This window comes from Acipenser ruthenus, chromosome 2 (assembly GCF_902713425.1).
Source record: "Acipenser ruthenus chromosome 2, fAciRut3.2 maternal haplotype, whole genome shotgun sequence".
In the NCBI taxonomy this organism is placed as follows: Eukaryota; Metazoa; Chordata; class Actinopteri; order Acipenseriformes; family Acipenseridae; genus Acipenser; species Acipenser ruthenus.
Window position 1 is genome coordinate 37,137,945 of NC_081190.1, and position 24,277 is coordinate 37,162,221.

The following is a 24,277-nucleotide window of genomic DNA, read 5'->3' on the forward strand; positions in this document are numbered from 1 at the left end:
TTACATTTTTAGATTGAAGGAATGTAATCTGAATGGCTTTCAGAGTTGGTACTAAATATCCAACGGTGAACAATATTGTGTATATACTGACTATCTTTGGCTTGTGTACCCAATTGTGAGGACTGGGTAACTAAGTATGTTATTGAAAATAAACAGAGGCCTTCAGAAAAGTCTGGACCTCTGTGTATTCAGTTAAATACTCTCTCCCACAATGTTACTCCGGCAGAAACATGTCACACAATATAATAGTTATTCTTTAAATTAATTTTCTGAAGTAAATGCAACATTTTTTTTTTCATTTTTGTTATAAATATAACACGTAAACGATATTGATATGACACATAAAATATAACACGTAAATGATTTTTAACAGCTACAATTATAAAAGAGTTTAAAAATAGGCCCTATGTCTTGTTCTAAGAGTTTACAGTACCTTACCTGCACTATCTATTATTAACAGCCGATATGGGCAGATAATCATCAGCTATCCATATCGGCCAAGAAAATCTCAATCGGTGCACCCCTAGTTAAAACATGTGCAAAGTCGGTTGTCCAGAATGTTCCATGGAGTCATCACCTTTGAGATGCCTTTGTGAAACATAAACAATTTATAGGCTGGCAGTCTTACAGAAGCACCTGCTGCTGGACCTCCAATTATCAGCTCTCTATGGCGGCGTTTACATGCACAAGTCATGACAGTTTTCCTCACAATGTGTTTGCCGCACTTTTCAGGAAACGCGTTGCTATGCAGTTCTGATTTAGGAAAAAAATCGGCTGTACCAATTCAGATTACTCAATTCATAGTCATTTGGGGGAGGGTATATTTAAATGTTCATGGTAAATCATACGTTATTTTCATTTTAGATTAAAAACTACTTTTGTTTTTACAGTTTTGTATGTACATAAACCTGTTTACACACTAGTTTCTTTTGAAATCTTTATTTTATTATCATTTTTCATTTTTTTAAGTAGTGCTTTATATGTGGAAATTTAGAAAATAAACCCTTTTATGTTTAATTGTTCATTTAAATACGGCGTTTCGGCTGTGCAGATGTTTGATATGACGTGCTTGAATAAAACATTTGCGTTGTATCCGATAGTTTGTCTTTCACTTTAATATTAGGAGGCTGTGTGGTCCAGTGGTTAAAGACAAAGACTTGTAACCAGGAGGTCCCCGGTTCAAATCCCACCTCAGCCACTGACTCATTGTGTGACCCTGAGCAAGTCACTTAACCTCCTTGTGCTCCGTCTTTCGGGTGAGATGTAATTGTAAGTGACTCTGCAGTTGATGCGTAGTTCACACACCCTAGTCTCTGTAAGTCGCCTTGGATAAAGGCGTCTGTTAAATAAACAAATAATAATAATAATAATATTGATGATGTTTAAAATGTACCATGATAATGACTGCCGTCAGCGGTTGTTATGAGTATAACCGCAGCGTTTTTGCTGTTTCACAATGTATTCCTGTGTCATGACTGTGTGGCGACCGCCACATAAATGATGTTAAAAATACATCATCATCTGTTCTTTAATTAGAATGGATTATACCTGGCCAGGTTAGAATAAATTGTTCATTTCTGCCTTGTTTATTAGCCTATCTCCCGTTTGGCTTAGTTGTCCAGGCTTGGGGGGGATTCATCGGGGTTCATTTTATTTCTTTTTTCTATGTGAAGGCTCTTATATTCTGCCAGCTACGGTAATTGTTTTAATTCAAGCCACCTGGTTTCATTGATAAAAGAGCGTATTGTGGGAAATGAGAGGATGGCCTGAAAGGAGAGCTGAGGGTCGTTTGCAGTTTTGTTGCGGTTTCTTTTTTGCTTTTTAAATTATTTAAGCTTATCTAGAGACGATGTAACATTTTTTATGGAGTGTCACTGAGCTAATTGTCGCGAATACAGCTTTGAAATACCGTTCGTTTTATATGGATTATTTGAAACTGAAGAAAACAGATCGATTTACGTCCCAGGAACAACGCGCAGCCGGTCCTTGGACACACGGCAGGAAGGGGTGAGACGGTCTGTTAAACTTTTCTTTTTTGCGCTGGACAATGCTGGATTACAATTGTTTTTTTTCTTCATAGTACTATGAGTGTTTATTTTGATACTTTATTTTTCTCTGGAATATGTTTTTTTGCAAGTTTGTTTTGTTTTGAAGCACGTTTGACTTTGTTTTTTGGATTGGCTTTGTTTGGTTTGTCTTTCTGCAATAAGGAACTTTATGACCGCATTGATTTACATGGACTGGTTAATTTTTGTTAATACTACTTCATTGTGTTTCAAGCTGTTTTTGCGAATCGGTTTTACCAGTAATACCCAGGGTTAACAGGGTCATTTTGACTGTTTACTGTATTACTTGTTGTTTCACTGCCAAAATATTTATATCAGTGTATACACTATGCATTCTATTGTGCTATGAGGTTTCTTAGAGCAATGTTTAAGGTATATTTTGCTTCCTTTGTATCGACATTGTACTGTTCTACAGTTTTTTGCCACTATAAAAAGGTTACTGAAGATTATGACACTCTTACCCACGAACTTTTGGTCCCATTATTTGCTGTCAATCAGTCTTTAATTATCTGTTTTTGAAAACAGTTAGTCTTGGCTTGTGTCTTAAAAGTCTGGTTGTTACAGAATTGGTGGCCCGTACGGGGACCTGGGTTACGTTTAGAGTGGTGTGTTATTGTTTACAGACTTTTTTAATTGGGATTTAAAAAAAAAAAAAAAAAAAAAAGTAAAATGTCTGTATTAGGAAGTGAAACATTAACTCTTGAGCATTTTGATTTTGCTGCGGCTCCGTTTGTAACCAGACGTGAACCAGTGTCGGAACTGATTGATTCCCTAGATGAGCTTTATTTAGATAATTTAGAACGAGCAGAAGGAGAGTTGGAAGATAACCTGTCCCAATTGGAAAATGAAGGGGTGTTAGATCAGGCCCTTAATTTATCAGTTGATGTAGATCAAGTGCGGGAGAAGCTTGATGATTTAAGCAAACATTTTAAGGAGTCCCAGGAAAGTCAGATTAATAGAGAAGAGTCATTAAGAGGCTATATAGATCAGAGATTTGAGAATGTAGAGAATTATGTAAAATCTGCCCTTGCTAAGCTGGAGAGGTCTGTGGTGAAATGTTTGCGTCGTAGAGAAGAAATATGGCAGGAGGAAATGAAGCAATTAAAGAGACAGGCTAGTACACCCTGCGTGTCATTTGGATCATCGTTAGCATTTCCTCGAACCCAGCCGGTGGCTTCACATGCCAGAGAGGAGGAACGTCAATCTACGTCATCGATAGTACAAAGAGAGAACACCAGTATGATGGCTGGTAAGCTCCCTATTCGAATTAATTTCCCAGAGTTCGGTGAGAAGGCTGAAGAGAAAGATGCGATTGGATACATTGAAAGGTGTGAAGAGTTTTTAGCTCTGCGTCCTTTGTCAGATCTTGAAATAATTGCTACCCTCTCTTCGGTTCTTAAGGGTCCAGCCAAGAGTTGTTGGTTGGCCGAACGTCAGACCATAAAGAATTGGGGTCAGTTTAAAACTATGTTCCTGAGAGCATTTCTACCTGCCGATTTTCAAACCATGATTGAAGACAAGCTCCGTGACAGAGTGCAAGCGCCAGGGGAAAGCATACAAGACTTTGCCTACGATTATCGCGCTCTCTGTATAAAGTGGAAGGCGGATATGGAAGAAACAGAAGTAATACGCAGGATATTAAATAATTGCAATCCAAAGCTGGCCAGCTCACTGCGTGGTACTGTCACTTCTGTTGCTGAGCTCGTAAAAGTTGGAACAATGGTAGAGAGAGATTGGTCGTTTCAAAAGGAATATTGGGCTAAAGTTAACAACCAGTCAACTGAACGTTCAGACAAGAGGGGAGCTAAAAGTTTTATGAAAAAGCAAACTGAAGTAGGAGTGGTGCAAAGCTTGAAGATTCCCGAAGATGATACGAATATTCTAAAGCTTTTGGTCGTTCAGATCAGCATGGGAAACATGCAAAGTCCAGCTTTGTTGGATACAGGCTGCACTTACACCTTGATGAAGAATCAACTCTGGCAACAGATTCGGAAACCTGGAGAGTCGCTCATACCATGTGAGGAGCAGGCTTTCGTCCTGGCAGATGGGCGTACTTACGGGGCTGTGGGGAAGATCCTTCTGTTGTATAATTTCCATGGCGTCAAATGGAAAATTGATACTTATGTCATGAAGGACCAACATCTAATTTTTCCTTTGGTTTTGGGGCTTGATTTCCTTCAAAGAACTAATACAAAAATTGACATGTACAGAAAATCATATGGAGTTTGGCAGCGAGACGGCTATAAGTATTGTCCATTCCTTGCGAAGCCCGAGTGGGAGTCAGTCTGGGATGCACAACGAAGCTCTATACTACCTAAGCAGTGCATCTACTTTGCAGTTTCACGGCCATTATTGGACAGAGGGGTTACACTTCCAACTACGTTGCTGACTGTGAGGGAAGAATTCTTGTGCCAGGAGCCGGTACAGGAACTGATAGAACAGTGGCCGTCCGTGTGTACGTCCAGTCTGGGAATGACTACGGTGACTAAACATTCTATTATTACTACTGATGAAGTTGCCATACGTAGTAAAGCTTATCGGGTATCGCCACTCAAGAAAGAGTTGATTGAACAGCACTTGAAGAAAATGAAGGAGAAAAACCTCATAGAACCATCATCTTCAGCATGGGCAGCTCCTGTGGTCCTTGTGCCAAAAAAAGATGGCACTTACAGGTTTTGTGTGGATTACCGGCGTTTAAATGCAAAAACTGTGTTTGATGCCTATCCCATGCCCCAAGTGCATGACATTTTAGAGTCTCTGAGTGGTGCTGGAGTCTTTAGCACACTGGACTTGCGCTCTGGTTATTGGCAAGTTGCTATGGCTGAAAGTAGCAAACAGAAAACCGCATTCATTACACCATTTGGACTTTATCAATTCAAGGTTATGCCATTTGGACTTAATAACGCAGCTGCTACTTTCCAGAGGTTAATGGAGCGTGTTTTAGGAGAACTGAAGGGCAATTGCTGTTTTGTATACATTGACGACATTATCATTTATTCACCAAATAATCAAGAACATGTAAAAGACCTCCAATGTGTTTTTAAAAAATTACTTCAAGCCCATCTTACCCTTAACATGGAGAAATGTCAGTTCTTCAAGAAGTCGTTGAAGTTCCTAGGACATATTGTCTCTGAAGCGGGAATACGGGTAGATGCTGACAAGGTCAGTGCCATTCAAGAGTATCCAGCACCAACTAACATCAAAGAAGTTCAGCGATTTTTAGGACTCGCCGGGTGGTATCACAAATTCATTCCACAATTTGCTGATAGAGCTGCCCCACTGAATAACCTAAAAAGGAAAGGAGTGCTGTGGGAGTGGACACCGGCCTGTGAAGCTAGTTTTGAAGACCTCAAGAAAGCTCTTCAGTCATCTGACGTGTTGGCTCACCCAGACTTCACGTTACCTTTTCGGATTTATACTGACGCCAGTGAGGTGGGGCTAGGTGCTGTTTTAACACAGGTGCAAAGGAACGAGAAAGTAATCGCTTATGCATCACGCCTTCTTAACGGGGCTGAAAAAAACTACTCTACTTCCGAGAAGGAATGTCTAGCGGTGGTCTGGGCTGTAGAAAAATGGAAGCATTACTTGGAAGGTCCTCATTTTGAAGTAGTCACTGATCATGCTGCTTTATCATGGGCTTTTAATGCACCTAAAGCTTCTTCCCGGTTGACCAGATGGACATTGAGATTGCAGCAATTTAATTTTACTGTTCTTTATAGGAAAGGAACGCTCAATGTGGTACCTGATGCTTTATCACGAGGTCCATGTTCAGATAAAGCTATCGTGTCTGTCTGTATGGACAGAGAACAATGTTCTTCTGATATACCTGCCACTCTGGATGAAATTGCAGAGGCTCAGGCACGTGATATTTCTATCAACACGTTGCTAAAGGAAGGACAGACACGACAAGGTGGGAAACAAGAACGCATTTCCTTTGTGGAGACTCAAGGACTAGTATATAGGAAAGCACCCATGGGTGATGGTGGAGTGCGATACCAGCTGGTGGTACCAACTTCGATGAGGCCAGCATTTCTGCAGTATTACCATGATAATCCACTCGGAGGACATCTAGGACGGATGAAAACTTTACTCCGCATTCTGAAAGTGGCGTGGTGGCCGTCTGTGCGCAGCGACACCTGGAAGCATTTAAAACAATGCGTGATTTGTCAGGAATATAAGCCGTCCAATGTGAAGCCGGCTGGGTTGCTTCAATCTACCCATGTTTCGGAGCCTGCAGAAATGATGGGCGTTGATTTGATGGGTCCATTCCCAAGAAGCAAAAAAGGCAATACGTTTCTTCTAGTAGTCATTGACTATTATTCGAAGTGGGTGGAAATGTTTGCTTTGAAGGACAGTAAAACCATGAAAATTGCTCGCATTCTTATTAATGAAATTTTTACGAGATGGGGAACACCTCGTTTTTTGGTTTCTGATCGGGGACCTCAATTCACAAGTCAGCTTCTAGTTGATGTCTGTAGGACCTGGAGGGTTATTAAAAAGTTGACCACAGCTTACCATCCTCAAACCAACCTTACGGAACGGGCTAACCGCACAATCAAGAGTATGATCGCCTCCTATGTAGGGGAAAACCATCAATGTTGGGATGAGTTCCTGTCAGAATTCCGTTTTGCTATTAACTCCGCCAAACAGGAAACCACGGGTTACTCTCCAGCTGAGCTTGCGGTCGGGCGTTGTCTTAAAGGGCCTCTTGACCGTCTCATTTCTGTGCCGCCTTTGCCTGGTTCAAAACAGTATTCTGTTTTGGAGCGCCAGCATCAATTAGCAGAAGAGGTGAGAAAGCATGTGCAGGGAGCTCAGGCCAAGCAGGCTAAATACTACAATGTTAATAGGAAGCAGACAAGTTATCAGGACAATGATTATGTCTGGGTTAGAGCACACCCGCAGTCAGAAGCAGCAAGTAAATTTTCAGCTAAACTGGCACCTAGATGGTTGGGCCCAGTTAAGATAATAAAAAAATTGGGCCCAGTAAACTATGAAATACAGTGGATGAACCCAACTCAGAAGGTTGAGGTGGTGAATGTGGTTAATTTAAAACCATATTTCGGGGCAGATCCCTCTGTACCCCCGGTGGGGGGGGGGGGGACTATGTGGCGACCGCCACATAAATGATGTTAAAAATACATCATCATCTGTTCTTTAATTAGAATGGATTATACCTGGCCAGGTTAGAATAAATTGTTCATTTCTGCCTTGTTTATTAGCCTATCTCCCGTTTGGCTTAGTTGTCCAGGCTTGGGGGGGATTCATCGGGGTTCATTTTATTTCTTTTTTCTATGTGAAGGCTCTTATATTCTGCCAGCTACGGTAATTGTTTTAATTCAAGCCACCTGGTTTCATTGATAAAAGAGCGTATTGTGGGAAATGAGAGGATGGCCTGAAAGGAGAGCTGAGGGTCGTTTGCAGTTTTGTTGCGGTTTCTTTTTTGCTTTTTAAATTATTTAAGCTTATCTAGAGACGATGTAACATTTTTTATGGAGTGTCACTGAGCTAATTGTCGCGAATACAGCTTTGAAATACCGTTCGTTTTATATGGATTATTTGAAACTGAAGAAAACAGATCGATTTACGTCCCAGGAACAACGCGCAGCCGGTCCTTGGACACACGGCAGGAAGGGGTGAGACGGTCTGTTAAACTTTTCTTTTTTGCGCTGGACAATGCTGGATTACAATTGTTTTTTTTCTTCATAGTACTATGAGTGTTTATTTTGATACTTTATTTTTCTCTGGAATATGTTTTTTTGCAAGTTTGTTTTGTTTTGAAGCACGTTTGACTTTGTTTTTTGGATTGGCTTTGTTTGGTTTGTCTTTCTGCAATAAGGAACTTTATGACCGCATTGATTTACATGGACTGGTTAATTTTTGTTAATACTACTTCATTGTGTTTCAAGCTGTTTTTGCGAATCGGTTTTACCAGTAATACCCAGGGTTAACAGGGTCATTTTGACTGTTTACTGTATTACTTGTTGTTTCACTGCCAAAATATTTATATCAGTGTATACACTATGCATTCTATTGTGCTATGAGGTTTCTTAGAGCAATGTTTAAGGTATATTTTGCTTCCTTTGTATCGACATTGTACTGTTCTACAGTTTTTTGCCACTATAAAAAGGTTACTGAAGATTATGACACTCTTACCCACGAACTTTTGGTCCCATTATTTGCTGTCAATCAGTCTTTAATTATCTGTTTTTGAAAACAGTTAGTCTTGGCTTGTGTCTTAAAAGTCTGGTTGTTACAACTGTAGAGTTGATTATCACATGCATGTAAACCCAGCCTATGAGAGCTTGTCAGAGATCCTGTGTATTTTGTTTAAACTTTTAGGGAATGGCTAAATATTTATTTAGTAGTATTAAAACAAGCTGAAGCCTGAACACAATTATTACTGCCAAACCTAATTTTCTGTAACATTTTGATATAAATATACAATATATCAACCTTCTTACTGATGCAATATAAAATCTCTATATTTTTTATGTTAACTGCTTAAACAGGATTGTGTCTGTGGTGAAGAGCCACTACAGGGAGACAGCACACAGCTTCTCTAACCTAATAGGTCATCATGTGAATTTCTAAAGAATTTTGTCTGAGTCAATTGGAGTGTAAGTGAAAGCTTTGTATTTCACATAAGAGCCCATTTGAGTATAATAGGAATCAAAGCGCTAAAGTCAGTTACTTAGATAAAACAAAGTGAACAATGGAAGCTATAAATATTGAGGGACACCAACTGTGCACCATTTCTAAAAAGGGTAGCCATTCCCGCCCCTTCACTTTTCATCAACATATGTTTGTGCATGCCAAATATTGTATGAATGACACAAGAAAGTGACCCAGTAAATGAGGAATGTTTGGAAAACACCAATCTGTCCCTGGTGTTAGGGTTGTTGTGTAAGGCTCAAGTAGATTCATGTGCTGATGACTTTCCGAAACAATCCTTATTTCTGTGTGTGTGTAGGCTGTTACAAGACTTTTGTATTATTAACACTTGCATGCACCACATTGAAGGGCCCAGTTAATGAAATTAAATTTCCAGAAAAATAAAACATCTACAGCATTCACTATGTGCAGTATGTTGTAAAATAAGAAAAAAAATAAGACAAAGTTTTGGTTAATTCCTCTGTCATTTTATAACAATGGTAGCTCAAAGGGTGAGAGAGCTCATCAGCAACAATAAAATATCTGAAATTTGCAAAACTTGCTACATCTACCACACCAAGCTCAGATTAGTGACAGCATTCATTAGCCACAGTAGAACCAGTGTGTCCTGTTATTCAGGGAATAGACAACTACTGATGTAAATAGGTTAAGGAAGTTCTTCTTTTAAGATTTAAACCCATGCTGAAAATCATAAAGATTTGATGGACATTGCAGACAGGAAAGGTGTTTTACTTGAACCTAGAACATTCATATGGCAAATGCTGACAATTCAGAAGGTATGATGAAATCAGTGAAAAACAAACATTTGAAGCCTCAGTTATACATACCTATGATCTCATGTAAATCTCAGGTGGTTGACTTACACAGGATGTTATCTGGCATAGATTAGCATGAAAAGTATTTTTCCTAACATAGCAGAAGCTTAGCCTTAGGACAGACAACTCACAGAATCACAGTCAGAAACCACTGTATTCTGGGTCAGCCTTGGCTTAGGATAGTTGTGAAGATAGAGATCTGAGTTGGCCAGGCCTTCGTACCAGCTTTTCAGATATGCCCATATCACCATCAATGAGAACTATGGTTTAATCTTGCCCCCTTTCATCTGCTTAACCCTATGATATCCAACTACAGTGCACTCCGTTTATAAGAATCACATCGGTCCCGGATGATTTGATTCTTCTAAGCGGTTGATTCTTAAAAGCAGACCAATATGATTACAATTAGCAAAAGTGTGGCTCCACGCATCAGCAGTTTAAATACTGTACAGTATACAAATGTCAAAGATGCTCAATCACTGAGGACAATACATCAAAACAAGTCCTCGTGTGTAAGCAACTTGTTATATGATTACGATTATGGTTACTCAAAATATCACAGGTATCTGCATACACTTTTGGATCATTTCTGTTCAAAATTGGCAAATAATGCTGTGAAAGTTATTGTTACTTAATTAGAAGACATTCAGCAAGAACATCATATTTCCAAACATTATGGATTAAGTATACATACTGTGGATGGTAAAATAAAATGGACATAAAAGAGCATTAAACCACATGCAGTACAATTCTTATCGACTGATATTATTAGCTATAGCATAACATCTGCCAATCAGCATCAGCAAAGTAAAGGTGGATGCCAAACAGACACTGTTTCTACTGAACACCCTCTACAAAGCAACTTAAACCCATAGTCTGTACAATAGGCTCTAGCTGCTCTAGGCAAGAATCCTCAGATATTGTTTATGTAGGCGTTGAGCAGTTCCAGTAGGTAACCAATTACACTGGGGTGCTTGGAGTGGGAAAACAACCTAGTAACAATAACCTATTATTACAGTTCCTACTTCAGACATTTAATACACTTAAACTACTTTAACAGCAGTTAACCAGGCCCATACAATAACGATTTATTAATATTCATTACATTTTGTTAGCACCAGTACTGTTTTGAGTGTGGGGTACAGAACACAAACTGCTGAAGCTGTAGTAATCTGCTTCTGTGTTTTTGCGCAAAATAAACTCCGCTTGACTGCGTACCTCAATACAGTGAAACCTACTTCCTGTGAAACCAAGAAACTTTCTAGATCAATAATGACTTTTTTTTTGTTGTTGAAATTGTAGTTAATTTAGACTGGGCTATTCAGTAAGTGCCCAGTCAAACTCCCCACTATGTCATCACTTCATGATATATACTTACATGTATGCCTGGCAAGGGAGTAATTAGACCCTCCCGTGGTAAGTCCAAATCCATCTGGAGCCTGGGATGCAGTGCGGGGCCTGAATGGAAGTTTTGGAGGTTCAATCTCAGCCCCAAACTCTGCTCCGATCACCCCCAGGAGGACAATAGCTGTTGCTTGTTTGCGTCTTTCCTCATAGGATGACATTTTCTTCATGTGTGGCAGGAGACCAGACAGACACCCTGAATTAAAAAAGAGATTTTAAAAAGTAGCTAACTACTTGAAATCAGATAGCATTGTATATTTTAGACTAGTAGCTTTGTAAAAGTTTAATGATTACGTCCTTTATAAACTACAAATGGGAGTTTCTGTGAAAAAAAAAAACATAGCATCCAACAAAGGCATAATCTACCATGCCTCACTTAAGGAATGTCATATCAGATTGAATGGTCTGTAAACACGAAGTAAAACGTATACAGTAGAGAGTCAATTATCCGATCTTTGATCAACCGTACTGTCAATCAACTGAACGCACTTGTAATCATGTGATGAATTATGTGTGGTTTATTACGCACACAGTTTCTGCTAATAAAATGGCTACAAGATTTAGCTGCCAAAAAAAGGACCAGCAGACTGAGGCAAATGAAAGTTACAGAATTATTCAGACCACCGAAACTTTAGATGGAGCATTGTATGCTTTAAATTGTTGCAGTTAAGCAAATTAAAACAGTCACATCTTGTTCTTCTATTTCATCAGTAAGGGCTGGAGATCCTGTCAATGTTATTGAGCAGCTAAGAACTTTTATTTTATTCATTTCAATTGCACGTTATTATAATGATTAACAGCAAGTTTCAAAGTATAGAAACATTTGATTGAATCCTAAAGTTCTGTAATGTGTCAAAATTGTACTGAATTGTATTCTTTGACGATTTTCAAAGTTTGGTATATGATACGTTTAATTACAGTATTTCATTACCTTAACTGCAGGTGCTAAAGTTTTACTGAAATGCATTAATTTAATGATTTGTAAAGCTTTGTAATTTTGTATGCGTAATGTGATAGAATAGGTTACTAGATATATATCACCAGTAGGTACTTGTGTACTAAGTACTTGTGTATGTTAACTTTATTCTATACATTATTAAAGTCGCAGTAATTGTTATTAATACCTGTTCGATTATCCATACAAATCAATTATGCAAACTAGTATTGGTCCCAATTAGTTCGGATAATTGATTCTCTACTGTATATGAAAAGCCATTGATCTGTCCATGGGTTAAAACAATGTGGCACTGGAAAGATGAATCAGTTTCATTACAGGCATCCAATAATGAACTAAAAAAATCAAAGAATACAGCTGTACTTTTTCTATACAGCAGAACCTTCACAAGTCACATGATGTGAATAAGGCAGCCATATTAGGGTTAATGTCATGGTCACCAACATATATAGCATGCAAATATGTAGTCACTACTGTACCTCAAATTGTTTCTGAGATACAGTATGAAACAGCGGTGGCGGAGGCACAAAAGGGTTTCAAGCTTATATTTCATGAATAGTTTGTGAATAAAATGGGTGAGACTAATTAAAAAATAAATTTGGGTATATTTTAACTTGAAGTATAAAGTCCCTTGTTCTAAAGGGATTCTCCAAAAGACCTATATAATTCTGGGTTACACTAAATCAAAAATTCAAATCAAGCAGTTAACACATTGGCTAGCTATCTGAAATAGTAAGTAATCAGTATAAAAACATTGTTAGCAGTGTAGAATTGAAATACTCTCAATTTATTCAACTCATAATGGACAACTGACAGAGTCCCATTATTTTAATTAAGAAGTGTATATGGCATGCTATATAAGAACATGCAGTAATTAAAAATGTGGCAGACTGCACCTTCAGCATGTGTGCAAAAAGAAACAAGGTGTCGGACTCAGTCAGATATCTAGCACTCCAACACCATACAAAGAAAATAAAAGGTGTCGGACCGGAGGGGATAACTCTGCATATCCACCATGTGCAGTGGGAGGGAGCATTTAAACATGCTTATTTCATGCCAACTGCTTCTGTTTCTGAAGTGAACCGAGTGAGATTCTATTGTGCAAACAGGCCTTCGCCAGCAGTCATTTCCTTAACTAGAGAATGCAGCCCCTCCACCAGTCTCAGCATGGAGCATGCATCAGAACAAAAGCACAGGGAGAGAGCTCTATTCTGTAGCTGCACACTGATTGTTCTGTCACCTGCCCTCTGCAAAAGGCACTAGCTAACCACTGCCTAGTTCCCTGGCTGACAAACAAGCTCCATCTATTTTCACTATAGCCGCCTCTGGCCCAGGTGCTGGACAGAGAGCTGGCATGACATTCTAGATCAAGATGAATTGGCGCAAACTCCTGATTCCAAGATTGTTTTATAGCATTTAATTTAGTTTCTTCCCCTGCTTGGATGAGCACAGCTCTAGTTATGGATTTCTATTCTAATGTACTGGAGCAGGCACTGAAAGGAGCCAATGAAGCAGATGCAGGAGTGGGGACAGCAGGGATACTGATCAATAGGAAAGGCCCTGACCCCAGCCGTTCAGACTCTGCAATGGTCGCTGTGCTTGAAAATGCCATGTGTGCAGTTCCAGTAGGAAACCAAACACCAGGGACATGTCTCTGTACTTTTCAGGCTGATGTTGTTGGGTAAATGGGAGGATAAAATGTTTAGTTGGGTAAATGGGAGGATAAAATGTTTCATTAAGGGGCAGTAAACCACTGTTTTTTATGCTTATGTACAGCTTAGTACTTTAAAGCCTCTACAAATACTACAATACAATCACATGATACTGTAGGTTGCAATACCTTCATATTTACATGTCATAACCAACTTACGATTGAGCTTCATTTTGCATATCTACTCTATTTGGCACAAACACTGCTGCGTGACCTTTGGCCCAAAGCACTCACTTTTGACAGGCCTCGGAGATGTTCAACATACTACAACATAAAAGCTGTTTCCTGACCTTTGATCTAGACTTATTTTTCATCAGCCATTTCTTGGAGACCTTTGACCAAAGGGGAAAGATTGGCCCTCCGTAGAACCTGTGTGTTTTTTGATCCAGGCACATTCATTTTTTGCATCATACGATGGATGACACAATATTGTGTTCACAACATGAGCATCAGAAAGAAAAAGAAAAACATACTTCCCCTAAAATATTAGAGAATCCAGCAGGGTTAGTGTAGTTAGGTAAATATTAAATCTTTATCTGCTGAGCAAGTGGGGGTGCTAACTTTTTGCTTTTGGTTTATTTCATAAACTATGTTTTTAGTTTTCACATTGTTGCTTTCTATTCCCCACTTGAGAGATAAATATGGCATTGCACCTCAGGAAGGCTTGTTTGTATTACATTATGATAATGCTGTGTGCACAATTATCCAAGCTGTTTTTTCAATAACAGTGTTAACCATGTCTGTATTACAAATGCATTACCGCAGGTACAATTACTATATCATGTTTTTAAACCTTTGTTTTTTTCACTCTCTTTTAATTCTATTTATTTTACATATTTAAAGGGGAACTGTACTTAAAATAACAAGGCTCTCTAAATGCTCTGTATACATAACAAATGCGTCTCGCTGCGCCAATTTTGTTAAAAAGTTAAACGTTTGGCCAGTATTTCAATTTTTTTGTCAGCTTTCTGGGTCAGCTGGAAATGCAGGCAGTCGCCATATTGGAACCTTTCTGGCGCCGCTGTTACGTCATATCGTTGACAGCCACCGACACCAGTGAACGCCGGCACGGTGAATTATGTCGGAATGCAAAGCGTTCGGGTGCAAAAATAACAAAAGGAAAAACAGTAACAAAAAGTATTTTTGTGTGCCTAAGCCTTTAAACCAACAAAGGGCGGCCATAACAACACAATGGCTACATAATATTGGAACAGGACATACGGTCAATAGAATACTATGTGTGACTATAGAGCGAGTCAACGACAGGACGTCACACAAAGCGCGATGGAAGAGAGCTCCAATACAGTCAATGTTAATTTGTTTTAATGTTTTTTATACGATATACTGCTCAAGGAGAGGCTGAAAGTGCATCAAAAGTTGACATGTTTTCTGTTGAAATGGTTATATATTCATTTGCAGATCACTTAAATGCAAACTGGAATTTACAGATCACTCAAAACTATGCATCTGAATAAACTTATTAAGGGGGGGGGGGGGGGGGGGGGGGAGAAATCCCTTCCTCTGCAGTTTCATCAATCTAGAGAGAATTTGGTATTTTCTACCAGTGATTTGGCTGTATTTAATCATGCTAAAGGGTGACACAGAGATCCATTTTCTTGACAAGACAGTTGATCGTCCTATCAAAAGCAGAAAATTAATAACCTCAAATAACCAATGTGAAAACAGAGTAGCTGGAAATACTGCAGTAGTGCTATAAAATACAATGAAGACAGACCTTATTCTTTAAAACTTTTAGCTAAATCATCTATCTACCATTTTATGACCAATACACACACACACAAAATACAAACATAGATGTTTAAAGCCATTTGCAATTCTATTCACCACTGGGAAAGACTTTACTGGCATTTGTGTTAGTTACTGTAAACAGTATTTTTTTTCTTCTTTTTTGGCACTGTAGGTGTTGGGTATAAATATAAGTGGGTTAAAGTGAAGAAATACACTACATATTGCCCATATTTTGCAGACAGACTTAGCATTACAGATGTTGGCAAAATAACTCATTCTTTATTTTCTAATTAGACTGCCTAGTTGAACTTCACATTGCCTATGCAACCTTGCATACACAAAATAAGTATTTTTTTATTTATTTTTTGGAGACTGGAACCAATTTATTTTTCAAATTCACTGTAAGTACATTTCAATGTCAATCATTAAAAATGAATGTTTACAATGGTAACTCTTTTTAAAATCGAATGAACCTGTCTTGTGAATTTGTGAATATGTTTCTATTGCATTCATGATGAGGATGAAGTCGATTCAATTATATATATGTAATATATATATAAATATATATATATATATATATATATATATATATATATATATATATATATATATATATATATATATATAAATTAAGCATTACTGTACTTAATTTGCCATTTTCTTTAATCTTTTTAGCTGGCCTGATCTGAAATTTTAATTTCTGAATGGACAGTAGATATACTAATTATGCAGCCTTTTCATATTACATACATACATACATGCATACATTTCATATCACTGGCTTATTTAGTTATTTCATCAGCATCTTTTATTTATAAATGTGTGCCCTTCTTGCAAAACACAACCCTGTTAAAGTGGAAATTAACACAGCAGCAGACTGAAGAGGCAGTTTTGTGAAATTTACATAAAAGCTCTTTAATTGGCTTTGAGGAGTAAAAGGCATTTGCTTTAAACTTCTTTCATCCCAGGCTGGAATAAAAGGATTAGAGGATCTTGTTTGTTCCGAAGGTTAATCTGGAACAGGAATTAATTCAATTAAAATTCATATGCATTAATAAAATGTTTCAAAATTAACATTTTACTGACGAGCCAAATATTACTGTAATGCACACACTGTAAGACTAAAACATTCGGAATGCCTACTGGGCAATTGATCATGGATCAATGTTTTTTTATGTTATAATATCACATTTCAAAATGTGAAGTATACTAAAAATTCTCGCTCGAATATCTGATACAAAATTTGCACTACAGTATTAAACAAAACAAACTGAATTAAAATCAGATCCATAAGGATGTATCTAGAGCAGCACTGTTCTTCATGTCTGCACATACAGGCCCTCATGCTTCGGCTGTTGGACAGGGAGATATGTCAAAGGAAAGGGAAATGTATTGACAATCTTATTTTAAATCTGAACTAAACTAAAAATGATACTTAAACTAATTAAGGGTAGCAAATGGTTTTAAAACCACACTTCTCATATTAAAATTAAGCCTGGATATGGAACATTATCTTTAATACACATATAGGGTGTAAGAATCATTATTTAATAACATGTTTTTGAAAAAAAACTATGTAATGCATTTTTTTATATATAGATAATCAATTTGAACTTAAGAATATAATATAAGAAGGTTCATATATATATAAGAAGGTTCAGCACTGATACAGGAATTTCACTAACTGTTCTGGCAATGCACCCAATAAACTTTATCTGATCATCCATCACCTTTATAGCTTTCCCTGATTATTTCATCAAGTGCACTCTTCAAGAAGCTACTGGTGACCTTTGGCTTTACCAAATAAAGCTCCCCCTGAAGCAAGCCACTAAAATCATTTCAACTTGCTTCAATCAGAACACTACTTTCTAATGAACACTAATTAAAAAAAAAAAAAAAAAAAAACACTTTGGGAAAGAAGACAGCATGTCATGACAGAGGGAGAACAAATGTGACTAATGGAATGGAGTAGGCATATTTGTTTAACCTCTGATGTCGTTTCTATTTTAGGAGGCTTGTTTGTATTGAATGTAGAAGAAACTTCATCATTATTATTATCATTATCATCATCATCATCATCTGGATATATTATCAAAATATATAATTTTGATGGTACTTTCGTATAGCATAGAGTGCCATTAGTGGTCACATATTTTAACTGCATTTCTACTTTGAACACAGGACAATAATGCAAGATCAACAAAGCAAGGTCCAAACCTGAATTTTCTTGTATATGAAATACCTTACAAGCAACACATATTTCATCACAATAATAAAACACTGATTTTAGGTGAATGCATTAATTGTCTAATACCCAGCCAGTGGTATTCTAAGCGACACCAATACAATCAATACAAAACTGTTCCATTCAAGGTGAGACCAAATAAACCTGTCTGGAGGTATGAAAAATAAGCTGTGCAGCACACTGTGTGCTAAGTGCCTTTCAGTCCTGAGATCTGTCATTAGATAATCATTAACCATCATTCACCGTTCCAAAGACGCTTCACATTAACACGTGTACAGCCTCTGAGAAAGCATCTGGGTAGGCTTCCGAATGCTCATTAAACTACACTGCGGCAAACCCCACCACCTTGTTCATACAGTAAACCGATTAGAAATAGTGCCTTTGCAAGTTGCCAAGATCAGTACCTGTCAATACATCACTTCCATATTCAAACAGTAAGGAGACTCCATACACGTCTTATAGTTTGTATTCACTACAGTAACCCCTGCACTTCATTTTCCAGGTAAGCCAATTATATTTCCCAGCATTACAGGCCAACAGAATCAGCACTCTTTCTGCATCCATTTTGGTCTCAAACTCATTCAAAGAGACAAACCCGATTTTGCACTAAGCCAGTTACTAGTACCAGTTACAAAATCCATTGTCATCCAAGGCATCAGGCAGCCAACACTCACAAATGTTGTAAATGTTTTTGAAGGTTGTATTTGTATGTCCTGCATACTTTCAAAAACTTTCTTCCTAAACATTACCCAAATGCATTTCAGTTGGATTTCATAGCACCACGTGATTTTCAAATATGAAAACACCAAAATGTGTCTATAAAAAAAAACTGATTTATATTATGCCTATGGTAAGAAGAAAATTCTATATAAATCTGTAACATACATACCACTAATATTATAAATGTAACTAATTGATCAGTACTATGACTGATGTGATGTAGAATAGAATTTAATGCCCTATGAATAGTTGTATTCAGTTTGTGTAAGCTGTTCTCTGCAGGGTCCTTCAGTAGCTCAACCAATCAATTGACAGCACTGTGAAAAATAATTTCTATTAGATGTTTTCCAATTAACCCCAATTTTTTTATTATTTTAAAAAAATTATTAATAAACCAAATTCAATACAATACACTGCAAATAACTTAGAACAGAAGTAGTTGGTTAGTTTTCTTATTTGTACGCTAAGGACAACCTATCTTGACAAAGCATTACAATGGTTTTCATCTTTACATTCAAGCTTCTTAAAATGTCATTTCACTTTTCAAAAAGCCAAGATTATATTATATTATATTATATTATATTATATTATATTATATTATATTATATTATATATATATAATCGTTTGCCCTCATGCTGACCTTCTGTAGATAGTCAATAAAAGTAATTCAGACTAATAGTATAATTAATTATGAAATCATCAAGAGGTCACTTGTCTTTAGTGCTTTCAAGCTGTAAAATTTAAGTTTTTAAATTAAAGAAAGTGTCTTGATTACATACTTAGAATTCAATGCGTTAGTAGATTTAAAAATTGGTTTATGCGTAAAACTTTCAGTGAACTGCATCGTACATATTTAATTACATCAATAGACGGGTAAAAAAAATAAAAAGACAAACAATTGACTATCTAAACCATGTTTAGTAGGGAAAAAAAAAACTTATATCATGCTTACAGGGTCTTTACAGAAGTGATTCCAGCATAAGACGGTATTACAAATAAGTGGCAGGGGGAAAAAAGAATACAGTATTTTAAGTTTATAATATTCAATATGCAAATGCTAGAATGGCTGTTTTCAACAAAATATATTTATTATCCATGCTACATTGAAAATGTTTCTGAAAAATGTAATCTGAAAAATAAACATTTTATTTTTTTTCTATTGTTTGTATGGAAGAGAAAAATGTAAAAGTATATCTCACTGCTGCAGTTTAATATTTTTTTTTGTATGTGTGAAATCATATGGTTTTCATTTTCTAGTTTGCATAAAACATATACTGGTAAAGAAAAAGACTTAAATAAAAATAATTTTATTGCTGGATGTTTATTCAAAGAAAAAACAATACAGAATCTTCAGCCTTTCCCACCTTCTTTCACACACAAGATTGTTTGAAAGATATTGATTTTTTAAATCTATTGATCCTATTAATTTAATATGGAGAGATCTATTTTAATGACATTTTATCCAAATCCTATTTGCTGAACTTTGGTTTCAAACCATAACATAATAAACTAAAGAAAAATAAGACATTTAAAAGTACATTTCACAAGGCAAAAAACACACAAAAAAACCTATACTATATAAACAACATAAAATGTATTTAATCAGTCCTTCAAACATAAGGAGCCTTTATAAAAAGCTGAAAGAAAGCCAGAACAGTGCTGCAACTGTTGCGTTTTTCAGAGGTGAGCAACTGCCCTACGGGTAGGTGTAAAAGAAAACGAACCCTTTTGGTTGCTGATTCCCAACCATGCACAGCACAATAATCAATACCACAGCGCTTACTTCTTTATACAAGCTACAAGTACTGATACTGGGCATGCTCATATACAATGGATTTTTGGTCTCTTTTTAGCTGTGTTCAGCCAGACCAGTCTCCCATGATCCCCTGCATGCAGTCTGGCCCTCAAACAAACATCGATAAGAAGGCAGGTAAAATGTGATCACTTGGAATTGTGGGGGAAACAATACAGATATTCTGCAATACCAGGTTGGGTTCTCATGTGGAAAAAAAATCTTTAATATTAAGCGTGTACGAAACTACCTGTGTAAAGTTATAACAACACAATCACATCGAGGAGTGGAAGAGGAAGTTGACCAGTGTGCTCTGCTCATTTATTTGTGCAAACAATATGCTAACTCGAAATCTTGATATTATTGTTAAATGACATGGTTTATGTGTCGGTATGCTCGTGTTACAGATTTTTGAAGGTTAACTTTGTTTCACTAATTTAAAAGGAAAAGAAAATATGACCATCTCAGTCTCGTCCCTGAGGAAGTTCAATTAGGGAAGCACAAAGCAGCAGCATTGGCATACAAAGTAAAGGATGCCCTGTATCACATAATCCATGTCATGCCTAATCTGAAATTAAACTATTTTAATTAAAAGGATTTTAAGGGCTCAGAAAATTCAGATACACCATTTGGCCATTGAATCTCTGTGACATTCAGTTCGCTCAGGGCACTTGAAACGGAGGTGGCGGATACTGATGAAACGGACTGAAGTGCAGCATGAGTTCTTTCCCAAAATTGCCACTGCCTGATGTATCCTGCACAAATTCTTGTCAACAACAAAATGAGGTGGAATCAGTTGCTGCCTGTGAGACAGACCGGGAAGGTTACCAGTGTTGCCAAGTCTCACAATAAAAAAAGCGGCACTGCCTTTCAAAACAAGCGAACCCATGTTAGAGTATGGGTGTTTATGCAAATGTAAACCCGCCACTCTCAAAAAACAAGCCCAATCCCGCTTACTGTAAGCGGACTTGGCAATTGTGAAGGTTACCTCAGCCGCCAGTTTCAAATGGACAGCAGCGATCTGAGGAGGCTCGTGCTGTCAGAGATTCTCTCCTTTCTTTTAAGTTGTGTTGGATTTACTGTTGTGTTAAATATTAATGACGCAAACAAATAAAACACAATCAATACGTTCATTTGCAATTTTATTTGGTCAGTTCTGAGAGGGCATCAACAACATGTTGGATGTTGTTGCGCTGTTTTGGGCAATCGAGCTGGCTCATGACATCCAGTTCACAAACTATATTTATTAACATGGAGGGCAGACATGCGTTGTCTTTGGACATAGCTGGGATCAAAAAAAGGACGGGAATTAATTCAGATACATTTAAGCAGCTCACTTGCTCTTCGTGTTTAACTTTAGCGTAGTTTTTACAGCAAGGGTATTCTCAAACAGCTGCTTTAATACTACAACAAGGGCATAACGCAGTTCATGGTAAGTGGTTTTATTCAGAACTGTAAACCCACAAGAGATATACAACATGACAGACCAGACACAGCAAAAAACAATAATAAAAAATGCCGCCCGCAATATCATTAAGGTAAACTACACCACTGCTAACCATAAAATCGCCCATCAGCCACTACTTTCTGTCATCTTAGAATCCACAGTAACAACTGACCTGCACGCTTGCAGTATTTATAGTTAAGGATAAACACGCTCATTAACATTTACATGTGAAATGTGGATTTCCCTGTGTGTTTTGTCATTTACACGAGTAAATGAGATTTACCTTAGCCCTCTCTTTGGCCGTTTTTTTCAGCCACAAACCTGATTTACCAGAGTAATTCTCCCAAATGTGCACATGCATCGCCATTTCACGTGTAAATTGACCCACATGGAAACCCCATGCATATCTACATTTACTAACTATACTTAAATGTACACCAGGCAAAGCCCATTTTATTTACACAGGGAATGTAAATATTGAGGGAAAGGGTACGGAACCCCTAAAGGGACATGGTGTGAATTAAAAAAAAAAAGACGGTTGGTATCTCATGTGCACGACTTATCTCTTGAGAAGGAGTTAATATCTTGCTGACTCGTGGATAGGTTAGGAGACAATCACCGTATTCTCCTCATGGCATAACAACTATGCAAAACTGGTGTGCTGTTAGACTCATGCTATTTTAATGTAAATACATTATTTATTGCATTCAATTGTATTCTCTTACTGTCTGGAACATTTCACCCGGTTACAAAAGCAAATGCTAAAGGAGTAATTTGAGTCATGATTCAGGATTTGCGACTTAATTATGTTGATTTATCAAGAAGAAAAATATGCACACATATATGCTCTCTACACGATACAGTAGGCTACATCATACAACAGTTTATAGCTGCTGAAGACTAACTCGCAAGAGAAAGCTATTTTACCCCATGAAAGTCTGATAAGGAGTAAATTGTTACAATTGGAACCGACACATTGATGATCGAGAAAGTTGGTGCAACTGCAACGCAAAACCATGTATCATCCACCAAAATTACAGAAGAAAATCAAATGAGGCTATGTGACAGGATGGCTTGCAGTGGTGAGGTGTGGTGACGTCACAGACCAGGAAGTACCAGAAACAAAACAATGGATGGGCGGGTGAAGCTGAACGCTACTGCGGTCAGTGTATTTATTAAATAAAAAAACAAAAGATTTAAACAAACAACAAAACACAAAACAAAAAGGCGCGATGGCCAAACAAATAGGGCAGCAGTGTGGAGTAGTGGTTAGGGCTCTGGACTCTTGACCGGAGGGTTGTGGGTTCAATCCCCAGTGGGGGACACTGCTGTTGTACCCTTGAGCAAGGTACTTTACCTAGATTGCTCCAGTAAAAACCCAACTGTATAAATGGGTAATTGTATGTAAAATAATGTGATATCTGTATAATGTGAAATAATGTATAATGTGATATCTTGTAACAATTGTAAGTCGCCCTGGATAAGGGCGTCTGCTAAGAAATAAATAATAATAATAAATAAACAGAAACAAGTATCTTTTAAATATAGCAATTGTTTTCCGCTCTCCCGTACTCTCCTCTGTACACTCTTCCCCGCAGCACGGACAGCTGCAGGTTCTTATACTCTGGCCGAGGGGTTAACTAGCTGTTAATTATCTTATTACCCCTCGGCCACAGTCTGCACGAGTTTAGTAAGGATGCGTGACTATCAGCTAGTTAAATAATCAGTAGCTGATCAGCCACGCATCCTCACGAAGTTTTTAAATTATAAAAACAACAAATACGCGGCGCTTTGATCTGCGCCTCAAACAAAAATATAAATAATAATAAATATATATATAGGGGCGGGACAATCCGCCACAGGCTACCACAATCTCTTACAAATATTAGGCACTAACTCGTGCTCATGTCTTCTCATGCGCACAACCTTTAGGGGTTCTGTAAAAGGGTGCTTTTTTGTTCTTGTTTTTTTTTTTTTGGTTTGTATTTCTGGTGATTGAAATACACAAAACTGACATATTAATTTACAACATTTTACAGTTGAAGAACTTTACAGCATTTAGTGAGACCCCAGTGAAAATGACAACATTGCATTGCATTGTTTTCACCTACAAGTTAACTGAAATTATTCTTACACTGTGCAACCTGTAGAATATCCAGGGGCGTACCCATCTCAGCCCCATGTGACTATTAAAACCATTATTATGATAGAGTATATTATACAATTTTAGACATACACACGGTTTCTAAAACCTTGATTAGCACATATTTTGGACTACCTAATGTTAGAATAGGTCCAAGAGATATATATATATATATATATATATATATATATATATATATATATATATATATATATATATTTATATATATATATATATATATATATATATATATATATATATATATATATATATATATATATATATATATATATGAATGAGAGAGAGAAGGGACTTAATAATCACATATTTTAAATTCGAACTAAAATGAGTAAAATATTCCTTTTATAATTTTTTTTTTTTTCTAGTTTAAGCATCTATCTGCCTTTTTCTAGTGCCTCACATGACAGATCAAAAACAACAGAACTGGTTAATATTTTAAAAAAAGTTTCCCCTCCTGAAGCTCAACTCCCAAAGAGGTTTGTTGTGATCAATATTCCACCTGTCATTTCTTCTTTTGACTTCCCAACTGACAG

At 37.1% G+C, this 24,277-nt stretch overlaps 1 protein-coding gene across 5 annotated transcripts in view; it reads right to left on the minus strand.

Annotated features, from left to right (window-relative positions):
• LOC117972622 (WD repeat-containing protein 7-like) overlaps window positions 1–24,277 on the minus strand; it is a 218,604-nt gene that overhangs the window by 70,931 nt on the left and 123,396 nt on the right. For all 5 annotated transcript variants that reach the window (XM_058995394.1, XM_058995386.1, XM_058995407.1 and 2 more), the window contains one exon: window positions 10,935–11,156. In XM_058995394.1, coding sequence (XP_058851377.1) covers window positions 10,935–11,156 — 222 coding nt within the window. The remainder of the gene's footprint in view (window positions 1–10,934; window positions 11,157–24,277) is intronic.